The sequence below is a fragment of the Megascapheus bottae genome, chromosome 17 (genome assembly GCF_031878675.1).
Source record: "Megascapheus bottae isolate mThoBot1 chromosome 17, mThoBot2.hap1, whole genome shotgun sequence".
Lineage (NCBI taxonomy): Eukaryota > Metazoa > Chordata > Mammalia > Rodentia > Geomyidae > Megascapheus > Megascapheus bottae.
The window spans coordinates 12,758,865-12,772,240 of NC_143525.1; the positions used below are offsets into that span (position 1 = coordinate 12,758,865).

At 46.7% G+C, this 13,376-nt stretch overlaps 1 protein-coding gene across 3 annotated transcripts; it reads right to left on the reverse strand.

Moving 5' to 3' along the window:
• Positions 1-147: 147 nt before the first annotated feature.
• On the reverse strand, positions 148-12,999 carry Inca1 (inhibitor of CDK, cyclin A1 interacting protein 1). 3 transcript variants are annotated; one of them, XM_090349823.1, is made up of 8 exons: positions 12,932-12,999; positions 11,814-11,906; positions 9,006-9,093; positions 4,677-4,790; positions 3,744-3,783; positions 3,071-3,264; positions 2,010-2,175; positions 148-467 (listed from the first exon to the last, which is right to left on the reverse strand). In XM_090349823.1, the coding sequence occupies exons 2-8, from the start codon at positions 11,818-11,820 to the stop codon at positions 330-332; spliced, it is 747 nt and encodes a 248-aa protein (XP_090205949.1). In that variant the 5' UTR covers positions 11,821-11,906; positions 12,932-12,999; the 3' UTR covers positions 148-329. The 3 variants fall into 3 exon arrangements, with proteins under 3 accessions (XP_090205949.1, XP_090205948.1, XP_090205947.1); XM_090349822.1 differs by lacking the exons at positions 148-467; positions 11,814-11,906 and adding an exon at positions 11,606-11,754 and having other exon boundaries at positions 1,977-2,175; XM_090349821.1 differs by lacking the exon at positions 148-467 and having other exon boundaries at positions 1,977-2,175; positions 11,814-11,901; positions 12,932-12,987.
• Between the last annotated feature and the right edge of the window lie 377 nt (positions 13,000-13,376).

Sequence of the window (13,376 nt, forward strand, 5' to 3'; positions counted from 1 at the left end):
CGGACAGAACTTGGCTGGCCTCGGGCTGGATTCGCAGACAGAGGACCCTGCCCGACGTCACCACAGCTGGGTCCTCCAGGAGGCAGTGACCGCAGCGGAGCCCTCCTTCCCCCTTCCCCTCCCTATCACCGGTTCACACAGAAAGGCTGCACTAGCTAGCTTGCTTTAATAATCGAAGGACCTCGGAAAAACGCGGAGCTGAGGGGCCATAGGGGTGAGGGGGGGTTGTGAAGGCCTAGAGAACATGAATGTCAGCAGTGGGGCGTTGCTGGTGAAGGAACTGATCATGGTTCAGGAGGCAGCACAAACTTGCTGAGTTTGGATGGTTTCTACTCCTCAGGCTCCATCTCCATGAGGTTGTAAACGGGGTTCCTTCTGGCTGTAACCACGCTGCAGGAAAAAGAGCTCAACCTCCCAGAGGCACCGAAACTCTCATGGTCCAGAGGGCTCCAGGGAGACCAAAGCAGCTGTTGAGACAAATTAAAATCATGAACGAAAACATTGGGGGGAAAAAAATTAGGTTCTACTGAACGTGGTGGCTCAGGCCTGTAATCCTAGCTACTCAGAAGGCTGAGATCTGAGGATCGCTGTTCAAAGCCAGCCTGGGTACTAAAGACTGTGAGACTCTTATCTCCAGTTAACCACCAAAAAAACTGGAAGTGGCGCTGTGGCCCAAAGAGTAGGGCAGTAGCCTTGAGCTGAAGAGCTCAAGGACAGTGCCCGGGTTCTGAGTTGAAGTCCCACGACTGACAAAAAATAAAGGAAAAAAAGAAAAAATTAGGTTCCTTCTAGATTTCCTGGTCCCCAGTCTCATAAGTTTCTGGTCCTTGGTATGTGCACGTGTGTACCAGAACTGGGGCTTGAAAACCCATGGTATTTGCCCTGTCCCTTAACATTTTCACTCAAGGCTGGTGCTCATTGAGCCACACCTCCACTTCTGACTTGTTGGTGGCTAGTTGGAAATAAGTCCCGTGGACTTTTCTGCTTCGGTTGACTTTGAACCATGATCCTCAGACTTCAGCATCCTGAGTGGGTAGGGTTACAGGCATAAACCACCAGTGCCTAGCTCCCACTTTATTTACAGTTGGTTATGGGGCTTGAACTTAGGGTCTAGGTGCTGTCTCTGAGCTTTTGTACTCAAGGCTAGCACTCTATCACTGTGAGCCAGAGTTCCACTTCCAATTTTGTGGTTAGAGATAAAGAGTGTGGTGGGGCGCAGGGGAGCAGGAGTTTGTCCTAGTGGTATAGTGCTTGCCTAGCATGCACAAAGACCCAGATTTGATTCCTGGGTACCACATACATAGAAAAAGCCAGAAATGGTGCTGTGGCGCAAATGGTAGAGCTCTAGCCTTAAGAAAGCCCAAGTACAGTGCCCAGGCCCTGAGTTCAAGCCCCAGGACTGACAAAAAAAAAAAAGTTTTAGGAACTTCTCTACCTGGGCCAGCTTCAAAGATCCTGAGATATGAGCTTCCTGAGTAGCTAGGATTACAGGCATGAGGCACTGGCATCTGGCTTCCCTACTTTATTTTTTATTCTTTCAAATCTATCCAGTTTGACTCTTGGCTTCTATGTGCACACAAGACCAAAGATCCACATCAAGTAGGGGGAAGGGGAAAACTGGGAGAGAGTGAAGAAAGAAGCTCAAAAAGAATTGTACTCATTATCTGATGTAAGAAACTGTAACCCCTCTGCACATTACCTTTATAATAACAATAATTTTTTTTTTGGTCATGGGGCTTGAACTCTGGGTCTGGGCACTGTCCCTGAGCTCTTCAGCTCTAGGCTAGCTCTGCACCCCTTCAGCAATAGCTCCACTTCCCATTTTCTAGTGGTTAACTGGAGATAAGAGTCTCTCAGTCTTTAGTGCCCAGGTTGGTTTTGAACCTTGATCCTCAGATCCTGAGTAGCTAGGATTACAGGTGTGAGCCACCGTGCCTGTCTAACAATAAAAATTATTTTAAAGATCCCCATCAGTTTCTACCCCCCAATCAAGCTCCTGTCCAGCATACCTGGGCCCTGTCAGGATCGATAGAATGGCTCTGTTCCTGTAGAAAAGTCGCCTTCTTTGCTTCCAGATCATAGTTTTCAGTGGGGCCAGGGAATCCACAGCCTTCTGCCTCAAGCAGCAGGGCCTCAGATGCAACCCTGCAGCTGCCCCACTGAGCCTTCTTCAACCTGTAAAGATTAGGAGAAAAGTACCTACCTGACTGAAAGTCAGACTTTCTGTTTTTTCATTCTTTACCCTTCTGTTTTTTCTTTTTTTAGCCAGTCCTGGGGCTTGAACTCAGGGCCTGAGCACTATCCTTTAGCTTAATTTGCTCAAGGCTAGTGCTCTATCACTTGAGCCACAGCATCACTTCCAGATTTTCTTGTGTATGTGATACTGAGGAATAGAACTCAGGGCTTCGTGCATGCTGGGCAAGCACCCTACTACTAGGTCACACTCTTGGCCCTTACCCTTCAGTGTTTTTGCTTTTGTTTTTTTGCCAGTCCTGGGCTTGGGCTCAGGGCTTGAGCACTGTTTTTGGACTTTCTCAAGGCTAGAGCTCTACCAGTTGAGCCTCAGCACCACTTATGCCTTTTCTCTATGTATGTGGTACCCAGGAATCAAATCTGGGTCTTTGTGCATGCTAGGCAAGCATTCTACCACTAGGTCAAACTCCCAGCTCCAGGCCAAACTCCCAGTCCCTACCCTTCAGTTTTGAAGTAATTCTTGCTGGGATTTAAGCATTGACTTCCAACTCACCAGGACTATTTTTTTGTTTCCCCTAGACAGAAGTATTTGTAATCTAGGAACTCGGAGATGACCACTAGTTTCTAGTTCTGTGATGTACTTTCCTCTTGTCATTAATCAAGTTTCTACTCCTTGCAGCTCCTATGGCTTGTCCTCTATCCCTCAGTTCCATGTTTCTTCCAAAATATAGAAATCATGTTTAAATTGCACCAAACCACAGGCTACTTCCCAAACAACATCCAATTCCCTCAAAGCTGTTAACCTTACTTTGTAAAAACCATCCTGCCCTCAAATGCTGTTTGGCTTCCAAAGCCCTGATGCCATGTCTCCCCTTACTCATTGATGGTTCTCTGACGCCTTCGCAGGTCCTCCAGGTGATAAGTGACAGCCCTCACACGGGCTGGGATGCCCCCGGGTCTCTGGTGTATTTTCTCCAAATGCAGCCTTCTTCTCTTTCTTCTGCAAAGTATCTCAGGAGGAGGTAGTTCCTCAGGAGGGTATAAGCCAGGCTGGGAGCAACTAATGCCTGTCTGTGCCAGAGAATGAGGAAAGGGAGCTAAAGCGTTTATTAGGGGACCTTGGACAGAACTTAGGAGTCGGGAATTGGGAAGTCAAGCTGTGTTCTGGAAACCATGATGCTAAATTCACAGAAAAGCAGGCCAGTGCACAGGTCAGTGAACTGGTTATGAAACACCAGAGAGAAAGAAAAATGACAGCTGGGGCCGGGAAAACAGTAGGTATAGTTTTAACAAAGTATAGAAGGGTAGACTCAGGGCCAGGAGTTTGGCCTAGTGGTAGAGTGCTTGCCTAGCACACACAAAGACCCGGGTTTGATTCCTCGGTATCACATACATAGAAAACCAAAACAAAACAGGAAATGGTGCTGTGGCTCAAGTGGCTGAGTGCTAGCCTTGAGCAAAAAGTGCCCAAGGATAGTTCTCAGGCCCTGAGTTCAAGCCCCAGGACTGGCAAAAAAAAAAAAGAAAAAAAAAGGGCAAACTCATCATACCAACTTGGGTGGAATGTACTGTTCCTCCATCCAGTTGGGGCTGTGAAGTATAAAAAGGGGATAACAGTCAGATTCTTCTCTGATGACCTCTCTTACTACCTGTCTGGTCTTAGGAACGACAATGTCTATCAGCCAGTAAAGAATTATCTCCAGAATAGGTCTATTGCCATAAGGGTTTATAGTTAAAACCTGTACAGGCTTGGCCAGGAGTTTGGCCTAGTGGTAGAATGCTTGCCCAGCATGCATGAAGACCTGGGTTCCATTCCTCGGTAGGTACCATATACATAGAGAAGCCAGAAGTGGTGCTGTGGCTCAAGTGGTAGAATACTTGAGGAAAGCCAAAGGACAGTACTCAGGCCCTGAGTTTAGTCCCCAGGAGTGGCAATAAACAAAACAAAGCAAAAAAAAAAAAAACTACAGCTCACCAGGCACTGGTGGCTCATGCCTGTAATCATAGCTACTCAGGAGGCTGAGATCTGAGGATTGCAGTTCAAAGCCAGCCCAAGCAGGAAAGTCTGTGAGACTCTTATCCCCAATTAACTACCAGATAATCAGAAGTGGCACTGTGGCTCCAAGTGGTAGAGCACTAGCCTTGAGCTGAAGAGCTCAGGGACAGTGCCCAGGTTCAAAGTTCAAGCCTCACAACTGACAAAAACAAAAACTGTACAAGCTCAAGCTAGGTGCCAGTGACTCATGCCTGTAATCCTAATTACTCAGCAGGCTGAGATCTGAAATTTGAAGCCAGCCTAGGCAGATAAATTCAAGAGACTATCTAATTAACTAGCAAAACCCCAGGACTGGAGGCATAACTCAAGTGTAGCTTTACTGCTGAGCCTGTGAACTGAGTTTACGCCCTATGAATGCACATGAAAAGAAAAACTACAGTCTCACTTTCCCCACCTTCAATTACTCCTAACTTTCTCCATTACTCACCTGGAACTTTGGCTAAGGTTCTCCCAAAAGACATCACCATAATGCTGGTCCATTGGTTTGAGGCTCTGGGAAGGCAGGGATAGGGGTGTAGATCGGCTGACCACTTTGGAACATCTAAGATAACAAGATAGTAGGTTCACACCATACTTTTGTGTGACATCATCTACTCACCCCAGGATTCAGTGTCCCACCTATCCCTGTCCACTTAAGATGAGGAAGGTGGTGAAGCCTCTGATTTGAGCTGAGATTGGAGATGAGGTAAAATAGGATATCAGTTATTGTTGAAGCCTTAGATTTCACTGCCTCTCAATCTTCTATACCTGATAGCCAGAGAACACATTTGGAAAGCAGAGTTGTTAAATAAATCCTAGTGCTGGGTGCCAGTGGCTCATGCCTGTAATCCTAGCTACTCAGAGGGCTGGGATCTGGAAAGCATAGTTCAAAGCCAGCCCAGGCAGGGTATTCAGTGAGACTTACCTCTAACCACCCAAAAGCCAGAAGTGGAGTTGTGGCTCAAGTGGTAGAGCACTAGCTTAGAGGAGCTTAGGGAACAGTACCTAGACCCTGAGCTCAAGCCTCAGGACCAGCACAAAAAATGAAAAGAAAAAGAAGAAAGACCAGCTAGGTTTGGCATCTCGTGCCTGTAATTCTCAGGAGGCTGAGATCTTAAGATTAAGCTTCGAAGTGAGCTCTGGGCAGAAATGTCCAGGAGATTTTTTTTACCTCCAATTAGCCACTAAAAAGCTAGAAGTGGAGGTATGGCTCAAGTGGTAGAGTACCAGCCTTGAGTAGAAACACTGACAGTGAGATTCCCTGAGTTGAGTGAGAGGCCCTGAGTTCAAGCTCTACTACTTGCAGTACATTATAGATAAAGATAAAGTGGGGAAAAGAAATATAAAGTATGTGAATAGAAGGAGGTAGGATGTTGAAGTATTAGATTCTATAATTTTGAGTAGAATTAAGGCAGTCAAAATATTTGCCTTAGGAAGAAGAGAAGACAGAACATGTGGTTGGTCATAAGGCAGGAGTATTTCAAGCTGTTCAGAATAGCAAGGTGATTATTGTGGTTGGAACTGCTCTTGAGGTGTGTCTCAAGGGGCAGAATACCAGCCTTCAGCGAAACATGAAGCAAGAGCAAAAGGTACTGAGTTCAAGTTCCAGAACTGGCACAAACCACAACAAAAAAGAGGATGATATACAGGGTTTCCTTAGGTCCATGGAAGAATCTAGGAGAGAGAATCTCTGACTAGTCCTACTTTGTTTCTCTATCTCAAAAGAGTTAATGGCCTGGTGATAGAGTACTTGTAGGAAGCCCTGGGTTCTATTCCTCAGTACCACATACAGAGAAAAAGCTAGAAGTGGTGCTGTGGCTCAAGTGGTAGAGTGCTTCCTTGAGGAAGCTCAAGGACAGTGCTCAGGCCCTAAGTTCAAGCCCAGCACTGGCAAAAAAAAAAAAATTAAACACCCAAACAAGAGTTAATATCCTTGGAGATAGGGAGGGTTTCGGTCTTTTTTTGGAGAGGGGGAAGTCCTGGGGCTTAAAGTCAGAGCCTGGGCACTGTTCCTGAGCTGCTTTTGTTCAAGGATAGTATTTTACCACTTGAGTCACAGTGCCACTGCCAGCCTTTTCTGTTTATGTGGTAATGAGGAATTGAACCCAGGGCTTCATGCATGCTAAGGCAAGCATTCTACCACTAAGCCACATTCCCAGCCCTTCTTGGGTTCTTAACTAGAATGTCCAGGATATTCTTTATTTTCCCCATCTCCATCTCTCTTTATTTGGACGATCTCATTCACTTTTATGACACTAAATATCACCAGTATGCTGATATACCTAAATCTCTATTTATAGCCCTGATTCCCCTTTAAGCTCCACCCAACATCTTTTTAGCCTTCCTCATCTGGCTTAAAGGCATTCCAGATACTCAGCTGCTGGGAACAAAAATCTCATATCCCTTATCTTCAACTTTTACATCAGTAAGTCTTGTTAGTTCTATATCTGAAAAATACCCAAAATATAACTGCTTTTCACCATTTCCATTTCTACCATAATATTATGGGTAATCTTCTTCCCGGCCTATTGTAATGGTCTCTGCCTGTTCCTCTCCCCCTCGTCCCTTGTCCTCCATAATCTCTTCTTCATAGATCATTAAAAGTAGTCTCTTAAAAACGTGATAAAGAGGGGCTGCGAGTTTGGCCTAGTGGTAGAGTGTTTGCCTAGCATGCACGAAGACCTGGATTCAATTCCTCGGTACCACATACATAGAAAAAAGCCGGAATGGTGCTGAGGCTCAAGTGGTAGAGCTCTAGCCTTGAGAAAGTTCAAGGACAGTTCTCAGGCCCTGAGCTCAAGGCCAGGACTGGCCAAAAAAAAAAAAAAGTGATCATGTAGCCAGGTATGGTGGCTTATACCTATAATCCTAGCTACTCAGGAGGCCGAGATCTGAGGATCAAAATTCAAAGCCAGCCTGGGCACTAAAGTCCATGAGACTCTTATCTCCAATTAACCACCAGAAAACTGGAAGTGGCTCTGTGCCTCAAGGGATAGGGTGGTATCCTTGAGCTGATGAGCTCAGGGACAGTGCCCAAGCCCAGAGTTCAAGTCCCAGACTGACAAAAACAACAACAACAACAACAAAAATGTGATCATGTGCCAGGCACCAATGGCTCATTTCTTTAATTCTAGCTCATAAGGCTGAGATCTGAGAATCAAGATTTAAAGCCAATCCATGCAAGAAAAATCCATGAGACTCTCATTTTTAATTAACCCCAAAAAGCTAGAGGTGGAGATATGGCCCAACTGGTAGAGCACAAGCCTTGGGCAAAAAACTTAAAAGGCAGCATCTAAGCCCTGAGTTCAAGCTCTAACACACACACACACACACACACACACACACACAGAATAGATAATGTGAAATGTGATACAAGATTGGAAATACACTTTTAAAAACAATCTGGGGAGTGGGAGCTTGATGTGTAAAATACCTGAATAATGATAATTATTGAAGCTAACTGAAAAGGGTACAACCTAGTTCATGAGACTATTACGGAAAATTCCCATAATGAAAACTATGAGCTGGATGTGTGGACCAAATTACTCAGGAGGCTGAAACCTGAGGATCGCAGTTCAAAGCTAGCCTGGGCAGGAAGCCATGAGATTCTTATTTCTAATTAACTACCAGAAAACTGGAAGTGGCTCAAAGAGCCCTAGCCTTAAGATGAAGAGCTCAGTGACATTGCCCAGGCCCAGATTTCAAGCTCCATCACTGACAAAAAAAAAAAGAAGGAAAAAGATTGAAGAGAAAAAAATCTGTTCGTGTCATTTCCCTTCTTAAAAACTCATGTTGCTGGGGCTGGGAGTTTGGCCTAGTGGTTAAAGTGCTTGCCTAGCATGCATGAAGACCCGGGTTCGATTCCTCGGTACCACATATATAGAAAAAAGCCGGAAGTGGTGCTGAGGTTCAAGTGGTAGAGCTCTAGCCTTGAGAAAGTCCAAGGACAGTGCTCAGGCCCTGAGCTCAAGCCCAGGACTGGCAAAAAAAAAAAAAAGCTCATGTTGCTTTTTACTATCTCGCAATAAAATTTGAACTCTTCTCTAAGGCTTTCTATGATCTTGCCTCTGCCTAACACTCTGACTTTACTTTTCCTCATGGTTACATTATTCTGTTTCATGTTCCTATGACAAAAAGATATCAAAATGGGGACTTTACTGGGGCATGAATTCAAGACCTGGACCCTGTGCCTGAGCCTTTTCAGTCAAGGTTAGCACTGTACCACTTGACCCATACCTCCACTGGGGTATTGGGGCTTGAACTCATGAAAGTCTGTGAAACTTTCAAACTTTCATCTCTAATGAAACACCAAAAAGCCGAAGTGGAGCTGTGGTTCAAGTGGTGGAATGATAGCCTCTGAGTTGAAGCCTAAGGGCTGGCACACTGGCACGTGCACATACACACACACACACACACACACGAGTCAGACTTTTCTTCCCAGGCTGGCTTAGAACCTTGATTCTCAGATCTGAACTTGATCTTCAGATCTTAGCCTACTGACTACCAGACATGAGCCACCAGCACCTGGCTGTGCTGAGTTTTCTATTGGTTGAGATGAAGTCTTGGAAACTTTTTTTCCTGGCCAGGCTTTGAAGTGAGATCCTCCTGACCTCAGCTGAGATTACATGTATGAGCTATTTGTTGAATGAACTGGATGACTTGTCAACTTTTAGAATTCAGACACTGGGCTTCCTGTTTCTTATTTCCTGATCATCTTGAAGAAGAACCTAAGCATATTCCTTCTATCCCATTCTCTCCACCAGTAAAGAGGACTCACTTGGCAAAAGGCATGAGGTTGTCTCCATCTTCTTGTACCTGCATGACTGAATTGGATTGGGTAGCTGGACTAAATGTTCTTCTTGGTGCTAGGAAGATAATGGATAATGAGTCATTCATTCATGCAGTGGCTGTTGAGATGGAGGAGACCAGAAACAGATCTAGAGACTGGGAAAGAGAGTGGGTGGCTCCTGAAATAGAAAGAAAACTAATAATTCTCATAAGAGATTTATTAGTGTTAGACTGTTAGGTGGACATTCAAGGTTAAAGATAGTAATACACAAGAAAGAGGTTGCAACCAACTTTCTGAAGGTAAATATTACATATAATAAGTAAAATTCATAGTTACATGACTTGATGGTAATATGGGATTATAAAAAGGAAAAGAAGAGGCTGGGAGTTTGCCCTAGTGGTAGAGTGCTTGCCTAGCACTCACCATTCTTCGGTACCACATACATAGAAAAAGCCAGAAATGGTCCTGTGGCTTAAGTGGTAGAGCTCTAGTCTTGAGAAAGCCCAAGTACAGTGCTCAGGCCTTGAGTTCAAGTCCCAGGACTGGCAAAAAAAAAAAAGGGAAAAGGAGAATTGGTGGTTGGAACAAGTAGAAAAACAGCAGAATTTAGGGATATAAAGTGAATTAGGTATGAGTGGTTAGTGACCATTAAATGTGGACAGAGTGACAAACTGATAACAGGGAAGAAGAAGATAGCTAAGAATGGCTACAGTAAAGGTCAGTGGAGTCTGGCCAGTGGCTCATACCTGTAATCGTAGTTACTCAGAAGACTGAGGATGGAGGATTATGGTTCTAATCCAGCCTGCACAGGAAAGTAGTGGGATTCCTTTTTTTTTTTTTTTTTGCCAGTCCTGGGCTTGAGCTCAGGGCCTGAGCACTGTCCTTGGACTTTCTCAAGGCTAGAGCTCTACCACTTGAGCTACAGCACCATTTCCGGCCTTTTCTCTATGTATGTGGTACAGAGGAATCAAACCTGGGTCTTCGTATGTGCTAGGTAAGCCCTCTACCACTAGGCCAAACTCCCAGTCCCAGTAGTGAGATTCTTATCGCCAGATAACCACCAAAAAGCCAGAAGTAGGGCTGGACACCAGTGGCAAAGCACTAGTCCTGAGCAAAAAAACCCCCAAAACACTAAGGGAGGGGCCGGGAGTTTGGCCTAGTGGTAGAGTGCTTGCCTAGCATGCACAAAGACCCGGGTTCGATTCCTCGGTACCACATACATAGAAAAAAAAAAAGCCAGAAATGGTGCTGAGGCTCAAGTGGTAGAGCTCTAACCTTGAGAAAGTCCAAGGACAGTGCTCAGGCCCTGAGCTCAAGCCCATGACTGGCAAAAAAAACCAAAAACAACAACAACAACAAAAAACCACTAAGGGATAGCATACCCTGACTTCAAGCACCAATATATATATATATATATATATATATGTATATATATATATGTGAGCAGAGAAATCAATTATACACAGCCAGTACATTTATCCAGCAGCTAAAGGTGACCTTAGAGCTAGTGGGGGTAGGAGAGGGAATTAAGAACACTAGTGGGGGTAGGAGAGGGAATTAAGAACACTAGATAAGCCAGGCACTAATGGCTCATTCATGTAATCATAGCTACTCAGGAGGCTGAGATCCAAGGATGGTGGTTCAAAACCAACCTGGGCAGAAAAGTCCATGAGGCTCCAATTTACCACTGGAAAACTGGAAGTGGAGTTTTGCCCATAGTGGTAGAGTGCTAGCCTTGAGCAGAAGAGTTCAGGGACAGCACCCAGGCCTGAAGTTCAAGCCCAGTGACTAACCAACCAACAAACAAAAACCCAACAAAATAAAACACAAAAAGATAAAAGCCAGGCAGGGTCTGTAATCCCAGCTCTCAGGAGACAAAGGCAGGAGAATCACATGCACAAGGCTAGCCTGGGTTGTACAGTAAGACACTACCTCAACAAAAGAAAAATGAGCGGGGTGCTGACTCAAGCCTATAGTACTGTCTTAGGAGGCTGAGCTGAGGATTGAGTTCAAAGTAAACCTGGGGAGGAAAGTCTGTGAGATTCATCTCAAACAGCAAAAGAGCTGAAGTGGAGGTGTGGCTCAAGTGGTAGAGCACCATCCTTGAGTACAAAAGCCAAGTGACAATGCAAGCCCCTGAGTTCAAGCCCTAATATTAAAATAAATAACATAAATGAATAAATAAATAAAAGAAAATTGGGATATCCAACTGGGAATTCACCCAGGAATCCGTTTCTTTTTTTTCTCCTCTCTTTCCTTCTTTCTTCCCTTTTTCCTCTTTCTCTCTTTTTCTTCCTGCTTCTAAAACTTACTCTTGGGCCGGGAGTTTGGCCTAGTGGTAGAGTGCTTGCCTAGCATGCATGAAGACCTGATTTCCATTCCTAGGTACCACATCCTTAGATAAAAGTGAGAAATGGTGCTGTAGCTCAAGTGGTAGAGTTCTAGCCTTGAGAAAGTCCAAGGACAGTGCTCGGCCCTGAGCTCAAGCCCAGGACTGGCAAAACAAACAAACAAAAAACAAAAAAAACCCTTTTTTAAAAAATATTATATTAAAGGCTGGGAATGTAGCTCATTGGTAGAGTGCTTACCTAGCATGCATGAAGCTCTGAGTTTGATTCCTCAGTACCACATTAACGGAAAAAGCTGGAAATGGCATTGTGGCTAATGTGGTAGAGTGCTAGCCTTGAGCAAAAGAAGCTCAGAGACAGTGCCCAGACACTGAGTTCAAGCCCCAGGACTGATAAAAACAAAAAAATGTAAAAAATTCAATAACAAGGCCAATGGTAGAGTACTTGCCTAGCATTCATGAAGACCTGGGTTCCATTCCTTGGTACCACATACATAGAAAGGACGGAAATGGTGCTGTGGCTCAAGTGGTAGAGTGCTAGCCTTGAGGAAAAAGCCCAAGGACAGTGCTCAGGCCGTGAGTTCAAGCCCCAGGACTGGCAGAAGAAAAAAAAAAGCTAGATTATGGGCTGGGAGTGGGGTATAGCTGAATGGCAGAGCACTTGCCTAGCATGCATAATCTCTAGGTTTTATTCCCAGAAGAAGCCCCTCCCTACCATACACACAAAGAAACAAATCCCAGATAAGTGAGTGCATATAAGCTGCATGAAGGACAGAAAAAGGCACATGGAAAATCTGAGTTCAATAAACTTTGGGTTTATCCTAGGCTGGGCTAGTGATGCTATGTTATAGGGTGTAAGAAATGGAGAGGGGAAGTTGGGCAGATAGGGATAAAGTTGGGCTGAGAGGGGCAAGAGGAGTCTAAATTGAAGGTCCTGAGCCAGAGCGACTCAGCAGAACTCAGGGAGCAGCTGGGGAGTTTAAGGGCATTTAGTTCTCGGTTGAGCCTAAGGGGTGACCGAAGTCTCATGGGGCTGAGGTCTTAGGGATAGGACTTCAGTAAGCCTGCTAGGATGCTCAACAGTGGACCAAGCGCCAGGTAAGGTCTGGGTGTCAACTGACGCCTGAGTGGGTTGATGAGGCCCTATGATGGGGGCAGGCTGGGGCTGGGATACACTGGGGCCCAGGGCCAGGCCTGACGCAGAGACTCGAGCCTAAGGCCGGCACAGACGCTTGGCAGGTGGACCAGGCCCTGCCTAGACCTGTGGACCAGCCAAGCTAAGGCCATAACTAGAGACCCACGGGTGTCCCTGCGGCCCCGAGGTGGTGGGACCGTGCTAGGTGGGGGTCAGTCTAAGGTACTCTAGACTGCCGCCCCCCCCCCCCCGCCCGCCCCCATCCCCCGCTGACTCTGGAGCAGTCCTCGCTCCTGAAGAGGGCAGTTACGGCCTGCGAAAGCATCCGGGCCTGAGGTGGCTGCGGGGGCGCCCGGCGCTGTGGAACTTGAGAACCGGGAAGGTATGGAGCGCCGGCCTGTCGGCTCGGTCGCCAACACTTTCCCCTGGCACCTGAGGCCGAAGCTTGGCGAATTCTAGAACGACTGGCCCGGGGCGGGAAGAAGCAGCTCCGGGGGGACTTCAGGCGGAGGGAGGAGCCCAAGGGCGGCTCGCCTGGGGGCGAGGCCTGGCCGGACCCTCACCGCTGGCCCCGCCCCCCCGGGCGCGCCCCCGACGGCGACGACGTGCGCGGGCTTGACGCCCGGCCTGCCTCCCGGGCTTGTCACGGCTCTTGGTCGGCTCCTCAAGCTCCGGGAAAGCCCTCCGAAAGGCCCGGAGCCTGCTCACCCTCCTGGGGTCCGCAACTCCCTGTCTGGCGGGCCCCACAGTCAGTCCGAGCGCATTGCCCCTTTAACACGAGTCGGCTGGGTGGCTTCGAGCGCCTTCCCCGGGCCGCGCGCTCCCGCCCTCACGCTGGTCCGAGCGCGTCCCCGTCCTCACGCCGGTCCGCGCGCGC

What these genes read in the sequence shown, in the direction of transcription:
- Inca1 (XM_090349823.1), bottom strand. An exon ending in AACCTCATGCCTTTTGCCAA is followed by an intron (nt 4,791 to 9,005) that starts GTGAGTCCTCTT and finishes TTGTTATCTTAG; the next exon opens with ATGTTCCAAAGTGGTCAGCC. An exon ending in CGTCAGAGAACCATCAATGA is followed by an intron (nt 2,176 to 3,070) that starts GTAAGGGGAGAC and finishes TAATCTTTACAG; the next exon opens with GTTGAAGAAGGCTCAGTGGG.